Source organism: Microtus ochrogaster, chromosome 2 (genome assembly GCF_000317375.1).
Source record: "Microtus ochrogaster isolate Prairie Vole_2 chromosome 2, MicOch1.0, whole genome shotgun sequence".
Taxonomy (NCBI): Eukaryota; Metazoa; Chordata; class Mammalia; order Rodentia; family Cricetidae; genus Microtus; species Microtus ochrogaster.
Genome location: NC_022010.1, coordinates 21,710,020 through 21,720,491, shown reverse-complemented (window position 1 = coordinate 21,720,491; position 10,472 = coordinate 21,710,020). Strand labels below are relative to the sequence as shown.

The 10,472-nt window shown below is 53.1% G+C and overlaps 1 protein-coding gene across 1 annotated transcript in view; it reads left to right on the top strand.

Moving 5' to 3' along the window:
• Srrm3 (serine/arginine repetitive matrix 3) overlaps window positions 1-9,879 on the top strand; it is a 70,897-nt gene extending 61,018 nt beyond the window's left edge. Inside the window, exons 12-15 of the mRNA XM_005344606.2 lie at window positions 4,266-4,612; window positions 4,991-5,215; window positions 5,304-5,441; window positions 8,812-9,879. Of these exons, the coding sequence (XP_005344663.1) occupies window positions 4,266-4,612; window positions 4,991-5,215; window positions 5,304-5,441; window positions 8,812-9,040 (939 nt within the window). The 3' untranslated portion in view covers window positions 9,041-9,879. The remainder of the gene's footprint in view (window positions 1-4,265; window positions 4,613-4,990; window positions 5,216-5,303; window positions 5,442-8,811) is intronic.
• Window positions 9,880-10,472: the final 593 nt, after the last annotated feature.

Below are 10,472 nucleotides of genomic sequence, written 5' to 3'. Positions count from 1 at the left end.
AAAAAAAAAAAAAAAAAGAAAGAAAGAACCTCAATATCCCCTGGCTTTCACTCGACCTCTAGGAAGAATGAGGCCTAACCAAACACAGCCTCTGGCAGGATCCTGGTACCTTTTTTTGGCAGTTTCTGGAGAGATGAATGGGCTGACCTCCCCCAAGGACTCCCTGACAGCACCGTCTTCCCATCTTTGCTATCCTGGGCTGCAGGGAACTGGACCCTTCCCATCTGACCTCAGACCTTCTTCCCCTGTTCTGATCCTTTTATAAGCCAACCCAACAAAGATTCTGGTCATCCCGTTTTATCAGCAGGGAATCAGAGCCCACCTAGTATGAGACTTAGCATAAATTTTCATAATCAACTTGAATCCCTTCAAAGGGTTCTTGTAAGAGGGTGAGGTCAGTAGGCTAAAGGAGTCAGAGGAGAGTGATGGGGAACTGAGACCTCAAGACATTACCAGGTAGGAAGCCACAGTCTTGGCTTGGACTTCAATGGTTGGGTACAGAAACATACTGGGGTATTCATCTATCCAGTCCAGAACCTTTCTGCTCCTAATACTCTACCCAACTTTCAGTGTGATACAGTGGGAAGCCACGGAGGTTCTGCATGGGACTGGGGATATAATTCAGTCACCAGTGTTTGCCTAGCGTGCATGAAACATTGGGTTTAAGCCAGACATCTCTTAAACCCTCCTGGAGGTGGAAACAGAAAGAAGAGAAGTTCAATGTCAGGCAACTTGTGTCTACTGATGCAACAGTGACTTGACTGGGGGGTAGGCTGCCACCTTCTGGCTGAACTGAGTCTATCTTTAAAAAAGATTCTTTTTTTTTTAGGTTAAAAAAATTGAAAGTTCAAGGTCAAATTTTACTCTATATTGAGTCCTAACTTAGCGATGCGGAATCCTGTTAAAAGAAAAGTGACAACTTAGGATCTGGGACTGTAGCTCAGTGATAGAGCGACTTGCCTAGCACGCGTGAGGCTCTAGGTTCGATCTCTAGTACTGATGGGGGGAAAAAGACATGGGAGGGGGGCTCTGCATGTCTATAGAAGGAACATCATAGACCTGACCTTCCTCCATGATCCTGTTCCTTTCCTTGAGTCAGGTCTCTAGCTCAGATACAGACTATGGTCCTGATCACAATATGGTCCTTTACCAATAGCCTTGCTGCCTCCCCTGACCAGAGTAGCCTTAAAGGAGGGGTCTGCGGTGACCCCGAGCTGTCGTTACCATGCATCCGTTCCTAAGGCTCCCTTACCTGATATCTCTATTTACTTAACAAGCTGACCACCCTGGGCATAGGATACATCCGAAGATCCTAGAGATGTCTTTCTCGCTTGCCTCCTAAAAGGAAATTCAGTGAGAGAACCCTGGTACAGCCAGGGGAGTGGGAGAAGTTGTCCACTCAGGGCTGGGGAGGAGAGCTGAGGGTTCTCCTGGAGACTTCTGTTGAAACTGTCTTTACAACAACCAGCCTCAAACCGGGCATGGTATAATCTGGGCACGTCATCCAGCACTTGGGATGCAAAGACAGGGATGTTCAGGTATTCAAGGTTATCATTGGTTACATAGAGAATTTGAGGCCAGGCTGGGCTACATGAGACCCTGTCTCAAATATTTTAAATGGGACTTGGGATATAGCTTAGTCAGTAGAGAACTTGGCTTGCATGCATGCATCAAGTCCTGGATTCGAACCCCAGAACTGCGTAAGAACACCTGGAACCCCAGCACTCAGGTAGTAAAGTCGGGAGAATCAGCAGTTCAGTTATATCAAGAGTTCAGAATTCCAGGCCAACCTTAACTACATGAGACCTCATCTAAAATAAAACCAAGCCTCCAGTTTTCAGGAAGTGAAGACTGATCTGTGGGGCAAGTGACTGCCAGATCATATCCACTCTGGACACCTATGCCTGCCTCTGCTTTGGGAAAAAGACCAGCTCTCCCAGAAGTCTTCATGGCCTCACTGACTCCCACAGTGTGCTGACCAGCAAGGACTGGTATTCATAGATCACCTCAGCCATCAGTCACAAACCGGCAGTACATTTCCAGCGACGAGGCCCATTTCCTGGCTCTAGATCTTTGTTGGACTCTATGGAGCCCTTTAGAGAGCCGTCTGGGTCTCTGATCCCCTCTGCCAGAAACATCCAGAGCCAAGCAAAGGAAACCATAGTTTGTTATCTGTGACAACAAGATATCCTGAAGGAGCCAAAGAGGCAGTTGAACGAACTCAGTTCAGACCCCTCCTGGCACCTGGAACACCCTGATTGGCCCCGGCTCTTAGTGAGGCCAATTCTGCCTTCCTCAGCCCTTAATATTAAAAATTTACTATCATATTTTATTGAAATTATGCCCAACATGGTGGTACACTTGCCTGTAATCCCAGCATTCAGGAGACTGAGGTAAAAGGATCTCAAGTCCAAAGCTGTATTGTAAGACCTTGTCCAAAACAAACTGAGCTAGGAATGGTATGCATTTGTAACCCTAGCATTTAAGAGGCGGCAGCTGTAGGATCAGGAGCCCAAGGTCATCCTGGGCTGCATATATATATATAGACCCTTTCATACATATATACATGGTTGTGCACGCCTTTAATCCCAGCACTCAGAGGCAAAAGCAAGTGGCTCTCAAGGCTAGCCAAGGCTACGTAGTGAGACTCTGTCTCAAACAATCAAATCTGAGGTTACAGACAGCAAATCTGGCTGGACAAAGATTGTGGTAGTATCAGGGACAGATCTGCAAACAGAATAGTACCATCTGCCCTTGCAAGGTTGGGGCCCCTTCTGTGCAGGGATGGGTGGGGAGGCTGGGGAGGGCACAGTTAGAGAATCCTGGACTGTTTACCCCATAACAGACATCGGGAAGCAAAAAGCCAAACCCTCATTGTGTGGATGGGGAAACTGAGGCCTTAACTGGGGAAATTAATTTGTCCAGGGGCCCCATGGTACTGAGGCAGTGACAGGCTCTCAGATTCCTAGTTCCCAGCCAGGGACCTTTGGATGGTGTCAGTTTACCTTTCTGGTCCTCACTCTTGGAAAAAAAAATTAACAGCCCTATCCAGATGTCAGCCAAGGGCACTGGCTGAGGCCCAAGGAGCTGGACATGGCTGGTCCTCTCTAGAGGTGAATCGGCCTCCTCTTGGGCCTAGAGTTGGGGTGGTTGCGTTTTTCTCTCTCTCTCTCTGTCTCTCTTGCATTTTTGTGACTCTAATGATGAACTTATGCTGCCACACTTTTCCCTTCTCTTACACAACTCACCTACTAAAGGAGGAAGTGCCACTTTATTGGTAAGTGGACGTTAACCAAGAGGGACTTAAAAAAACCAGAACGTTAAAAAAAAAAGAAAGAAAAGAAAGAAATGAAAAAAAAGAAAAAGAAAAAGAAAAGAGAGAAACAGAAAGACAGTTGGTCAGCTACTGAACACCCCTGAGCTCTCGGCAGGGTCGCAAAACAAAGTCAAATATTAACAGAAAGAAAAAAAAAGTCAGGTTCCCCAGCAGATCATTTTGGTTTGGGTATATAATGACATTTGTGGTTTTTTTGTTTCCGTTATTATTATTATTACTTTGGTTTTCTTTTTTATTTCTGTTTTGACTCCTTTTCTTCGGTTAAATTTTGAGTTCAGTTATCTTGCTCCTCCCCCATCTGTGTGCCGTGTGACACCCGCCCCCTCCATGCCCTTTATCCTGGTGGGGGGAGCCTGGCCCTGGTGGGCTGGCCCTGGCTTGACCTACCAGTGTCGTCCCTCTCTCTTCTCTCTACTGGGAGGGAAACTGTCTGTCCCCCATGAGGGGACAATGCCAGCCCCTCTGGTGCCCCATCCTGGAGCTCCCCCTCCCCCGCAGCCCCCATCCCCACCGCTCCGTCCCTCTTGTGTTATGCATGCCGAGAACCTTGCATGGTCTGCTATGTTGAGGCCAGAAGGTGAACACTCAGGAGAGGTAGAGGCAGGGCAGGCGCGGGAACCGTGTGTGCGATGCTCCGGGGCTGCAGCCCGCGGCCTAGGCCCGGTGAAAGCCCTCTCTCCTTTTCTCCCCCCACCCCACTGCCCTCTCACGTCCCCCCTCGACTCCTCCTCTTTTTCTTTCCACCTCTCTGTCCTGCTTGCACCGCTCCCCTCTGCTTCCTCACTACCCCACCCCACCCCACTCCATCCCCTGTGTCTGTCCTCTGCATCCGCTACCTTCTTTGCTCCGGTTCCCCTGTGCATCCCTCCCGACCTCTCTCGCCCCCTCTCCGCCCCTCCGTGCCCTTCTCTGCCTCTCTCCCCGTCAGAAGCCTAGCTCGCCCCGGGCCTGCGACAAGGTGACCGCCGCGCCCACGCCGCCCGCGCGTGGGAAAGACAGTCAGAGCCCGCGCTCCGCGCCGTCGTCTCAGGGACGTGGGGGCCGCGCGGCGGGAGGGGCGGCCAGGCGCCGTCGCCGGCGGAGGAGGAGGCGGCGATCGCGATCCTCGGCCAACGCGCCCCGCCGCAGAGGGCGCCGGCGTGCAAAGCCAGCGCCGCCCCGGGGCTCGTCCCGCTCGCTTAGCGGGGCTCACTCCAGCAGCGAGTCGGGCGGCGGAGCCCCGGGTCCAGGGCCCGAGCCGGGCTCAGAGCGAGGTCACAGCGGACACGGGAAACGGTGAGCCCGCCTCCTGCCTGCACCACACAGGAGTACCCTTTCACTGGTCACCCCCAAACGGAACCCCTCGTTGGTCACCCTACATACAGCCTTCGGGGTCACCCCACATACAACCCCTCACTGATCACTCCACATGGGGTTTCCCTCTCGAAATCCCACATGCATTCCCCATCACCTCCAAGGGAACCTCCCTTGTTAGTCACCCCACATGGACTCCCTAATTTGTCTCTTTGACACCTCATTTCCTCTGTGCTGGCCTCACGGATCCCTACTGCCACCCCACAGACAACCTTCGTCTCTCCCTGCCCCTCAGCCAGCCACTGAGCCCCGCCCCACAGGCCCACAACCCTGAGCCATGGCCCACGCTACCTCCTCTAGGGCAAAGGAGCGACCCCCTCGCGCGCGGCCCACAAGCACCTCGCCATCTCCAGGCGCGCACAGCCGGCGGGGTGGCCCAGAGGGGAACAGCTCATCGCGCAGCCCCGGCCCCCATCCGGGGTCCTGGAGCTCCAGCCGCTCGCCGTCCAAATCCCGCTCACGCTCCCCAGACAAAAGGACCCGCAGCCCCAGCCTCTCCCCGTCTCCCAAGAAACCTCTTGGCCGGTAAGTGTCCCTAGGGGGCGGATGGCGGAGAACCCGGGCTTAGGGGTCCAGATGGCGGGGATCCCTCACCCACGAGTGGGCCCCACAGGGACAAAGACAGCGAAGGCCGTGCGAGGCATGCCGAGGCTGAGGCCGCCCGCACCCGACGTCGCTCCCGCAGCTACTCGCCCATCCGAAAGCGACGCCGTGACTCGCCCAGTTTCATGGAGCCAAGGCGCATCACCAGGTACAAAGGGGCCTGAGGGTGAGGTGGGAATAGAGCTGCTGACTCTAGTTGGTGCAGGGATGTCAGGGAGTCGAGATTCACAGACCTCGGGGGGCCTTCTAGAATGGACTGATTCTGATCCGATGGAAAAAGGAGGGTTTGCCAAGAGGGGAGGAACTAAAAGAGAGAGGGACTGAGTGAAGAGATTCAGGGGTCATCGAAGAGTTGGGGAGGGACGCGGGTGCCAGGGCATCAGACACCTTGGGAAGGAAAGATGCAGGTGCATGGACCCGAGCCAGTCTGTACTTGGGTCGGGGTGGCCAGACGGCGGGCATGGAGTTCAGCTCTGGGAGATTCCATTCATCTGGAGCCCTTCCTTCCCCTCAACCCCCCTCCCCGTGTCTGTCACATCCTCAGTGATATGTACTTTTTCCTTCATCTCAAGGAACCTCCTGCTGCGTGGCCTGTGGCCAGCCTGGGGGCCGTGTGGACCGGGCTCCACAGGCAGCCCAAGTGATGCCCATGTGAGCTAGTCTGGTGGTGGCCAGCTGTCGTCTGCGGCTCCTTTTCTCACTAACCTCCCAGCACCTGGGGAAATTGGTGGAGGGGGCAGAGCATCCTAGTATCTGGAGCAGCTGTCTGAGGAACCCCAGTGCAGAATGAGGGGTGTGGCTGATTTGATGGGAGACTAGGGGGTTCTGAGTCTGTAGGTGAAATCACCCTAAAGCTGGGACTGGTGGCTCAGGCCTCTCATCCCAGCTACTAGGTAGGCTGAAGCAGACAGGGTGGAAAATTCAAGCCCAGAATGAGAAACCTAGCAAGACCTTGCCTCAGAGCAAAAGGACTGATAACGTGTTTACAGTGAAGGCCATGGCTGGGTAGGAGAGCCCCTGCCTAGAATCCCCCAGTGAGGGGCTGGGGTGTGGCTCAGTGGGAGAGCCCCTGCCTAGAATCCCCCAGTGAGGGGCTGGGGTGTGGCTCAGTGGGAGAGCCCCTGCCTAGAATCCCCCAGTGAGGGGCTGGGGTGTGGCTCAGTGGGAGAGCCCCTGCCTAGAATCCCCCAGTGAGGGGCTGGGGTGTGGCTCAGTGGGAGAGCCCCTGCCTAGAATCCCCCAGTGAAGGGCTGGGGTGTGGCTCAGTGGGAGAGCTCCTGTCTACCATATATGAGGCCCTAGATTCAATCCCTAGTACCAACAAATTAAAAATCACACTGCAGTCCAGGATTTTGCCCCAGTACCCTGAGCCCCGCATTGTCCTGTCTTGCTGAGGGGCCTGGGGGAGACTGACACACCTCAGTGACCAGAGGTGCATAATTAGCTGAAATCTGTAAGAATCTTTTAGCTCTGACTCTTGATTCTCCAAATAGTTCCCCTTCGTCCTTTATAATCTGGGCTCCAATAAAGCAGCATGGGCTCCTCCTTTACTCAGACGGAAAGCTCCTAGACAGGTCACATGCTCCCACTGTACACTGCGGGCCCTAGGATGGCCAGAACCTCCCATCTTCCACCTGGCTCGCACCTCAGCCCCTCTCCCAGCTGCCTCCTCCTCCCACTAATGCACACCTATTTTCCTTCCTCAGATTTAACCCTTGAGATGGGGCCTTATAACCCCCTTAACCACTTTCTTTTCTTTTCTCTGGGTCATAGCCTCCTGCCTTCAAACTAACTCCGGGCCAGTGGGGGTGGGGTGGGAGGTAGCTGGTTGGGGTGAAGTGGGGAGAAAGGGTGAAGACCAAACAAAGACAGCAGTGGCCAAGGGTCTCCTCCTTGTTCTCTTTGAGTGACCTTAAAAATCTAAATCTTCACTCTGGAGGTGGTGGTGCACACTTTTCATCCCAGCACTTAGGAGGCAAAGACTGGTGTACAGAATGATTCCAGGACAGCCAGAGCTACAAACAGAGAAACCTTGTCCCGGAAAAGAAAAAAACAAAAACAAAAAAAAACCCTAAATCTTCTGTTTGGAACAGGGATTGAGGGGGGGGAGCAGAAAAAACAGGATTTAGCCATAATACTTGCAAGCAGAGAAGCCATTTTTTATGTGAGTTGTCCCTATTTAAAAGCTTCATTCAAAGGTCTATAGATACGGCTCAGTTACTGGAGGGTTTGCAGAGTCCAGTGTTCAGTCCTCAGCATGCAGGGACAGGTGAGACAGATTCTCAGTCCCAACACTTAGGAGGTTAAAGGCGGAAAGACCAGAAGTTCAACGTCACACTCTGCTACACAGGAGGTTCGAGGTTAGGTACGTGAAACTCTGTTTCAAAAATAAAAGTTTTATTCCTGATGGACATAAGGGCACATACATACATCTGATCCCAGAACTCAGAAGTTGAGGCGGGAAGATTGAAAATTACAGGCTAATCTGGGCTACATATTGATGCTGAGGAAAAGAAAGCAAGAAAATAAAGAAAAATGGAAGAGGAGGAAGAGAGAGAAAGTCAGATATGGTGGCCCATGTCTGTGATTATAGCACTCAGGAGGTAGAGACAGGAGAATCAGAAGTTGAAGGCCAGCCTTGGCTACATAGTAAGGCCAGCCTGAGCTATAAAAAAATCCTTCCTCAGCCAGGTAGGCGGTGGCACACGCCTTTAATCCCAGCACTCAGGAGGCAGAGGCAGGTGGATCTCTATGAATTTGAGGCCAGCCTGAACAAGAGCTAGTTCCAGGACAGGCTCCAAAAGCTACAGAGAAACCCTGTCTCAAACCCCGCCTCCCCAAAAAAATCTTTCCTCAGAAAATAAAAATAAAATGAAGTTTTGGGTTAGAGAGTTGACTTAGTGGTTAAGAGCATTTGCTGCTCTTTCAAAGGACCTAAATTCAAGTCTCAGGTTACACGTGGGAGTGTCTGTGTGCCTCAGCTCCAGGGGATCCGGCAATCTCTGGTCTCCACGGCCCCTGCACATGGGCACAAACTCCACATACAAACACATAATTAAATATTTTTTTCACTCATGAAGTTCAGGGTGAACTCAGGGGTACTAGTATTTGTGAGGTTCTGGCTTCTTTCTACCCCCAGCATCGACAAACAGGAGAAAAAGAAACACACACCACCACCAACAACAACAACACCAACAATTAATAAACTTTCATTTATTCATAAAATATCATATTTATTTCAGAAAATATTTCCTAACACTCAGGTCAATAAAGAACTTGGACTTTTTGCCCTGTGGGCAGACAAAATAAAAACAACAACAAAAACAAAACAAAAAACAATCGGTATGAATTTGGCAAAGGACACAGAAGTTTGGAACTGGAGTTGTCCCTGAGGCCAAGGCTCAGAGGGAACATAGGCAGGAAACCCTCGCCACTGCTGTGATGGGGACTGAGGCCGCTTGAGAGCCCCGGATGGGCAGAGCCCCAGGTAGACTAGGATCTGCTTTTCTCTCTTGCAGTGCCCGAAAGCGTCCCATCCCCTACTACCGACCCAGCCCCTCCTCTTCCTCCAGCTGCTTGAGCAGCGACTACTCAAGCCGGAGCCACAGCCGGAGCCCGAGTCAGGGCCACAGCCACGGGAGCTACAGTAGCCGCAGTCATGGGACCCGCAGCCGCTCATGCAGCCGCTCCAGGAGCAGAAGTCCCAGCTACCACAGCAGGAGCAGCTCTGAGAGCGGGGGCTTCTAAGTCCAGACGGACCCATCTGGGGTTAGAAGGCCCTGGCACAACCAGGAGAGGCTGGGGCCCTGAGACCTGGGAAGGAGGGGTCTGTACCCCCATCTTGCTACAGAGGTCCCGGGGTGGGGGTGGGGCAGCACGTGGGCAGTTGGGACTAGGGAAGAGCTTCTTCCCTGGTGGGTGTCCCACCCACAAGGAGGAATCGAATTGTCTTGTCCCTAAAGTGTGCCCATCCCCACGCCCTGCCCACCCACCATGACCAGGGAACAAAGAGCCTTTTTGAACACGGATTAGATCACCACACCCCTCTTCTGCTTGAGGCCAGCTTACCAGCCTTGGGGCCCATTGCCTGGGTATGGCACAAGAGTCCCCTGTTGGCTCTCACCTCACCTCTGCTCAGTGGACCCCTGCACAGCTTGGAAGGTGCCAAACCCAGGACCTTCCCCTCCTCTCTATCTCCCGCGGAGTTGATCTGCAGACAGCGAAGCGAGCCAGATCTCAGGGGGAAGCAAGACCCACCTAACTTTTGGTGTATCGCCAGGCAGGATGAGATGCTCACACTTGGCCCCATCTCTCTCCCTTGCCCTCATAGCAGCAAGCCGGAGGCCAAGGCCACACCATCTAGGCCTTCGTCAGCACAAGAGGTGGCATATACCACATCTGTATCTAACCCTGAAGTCAAAGATGGGGGTACTGGGGTGGGGACATAGCTCAGTTGGTAGAGTGCTTGCCTAGCATGCATGAAGTCCTGGGTTCCACCCCAAAGCATAAAACCAAGCATGCTGGTGCATGCCTGTAATCCCAGCACTCTGGAGGTAGAGGCAGGAGGACCAGGGGTTCAAGGTCATTTTAGGCTACATAGTGAGTGTGAATTCAGTCTGGGGTACAGGAGACCCTATCTCAAATGTGAGAGAGAGAAAGACTGGGGATTCAGGTCAGAAGATAAAAACGAACACGGGTAGAAAGCCGAGGGATATTTTTCCTTTTTTAGTGTGGGCCCAAACAATGCAGTCAGATGACGAGGCAGGTCAAGGGCTACTGGGAGACGTATACCGACTGCTGTCTGGGTCACGGGCCAAATGATTGCTCATGGTCACAAGCAGAGGCCAGCATGCAGCGCACTTCGGAGCCTGCCCAAGGGAGGCCTCGCTACCAGGCTTTGATAGGTCAGGGTTGGTCAAGGCTTTCAGAACAGGAGTGGTAGGTTCCAGCCAAAGCCGTCCACCTGGGGCATGATGGGGAAGCAGTGGTCCCCCCTCTAGCCCTCTTCCGTGGCACCCAGCCCTCCCCCTGCTGGGGCCCTCAGGGATCTCGAAGTCTTCCTTGGCCCAACAGGGCAGATGCCCTGGGCTCTGGTTGGGGGGAGGAGTCTGGGGTCTGATCCGGGTTCCCACCCTCTCTCAGTTTCCCCTTCCCTCTTTCTCCGCAGTGCGGGAAAAAA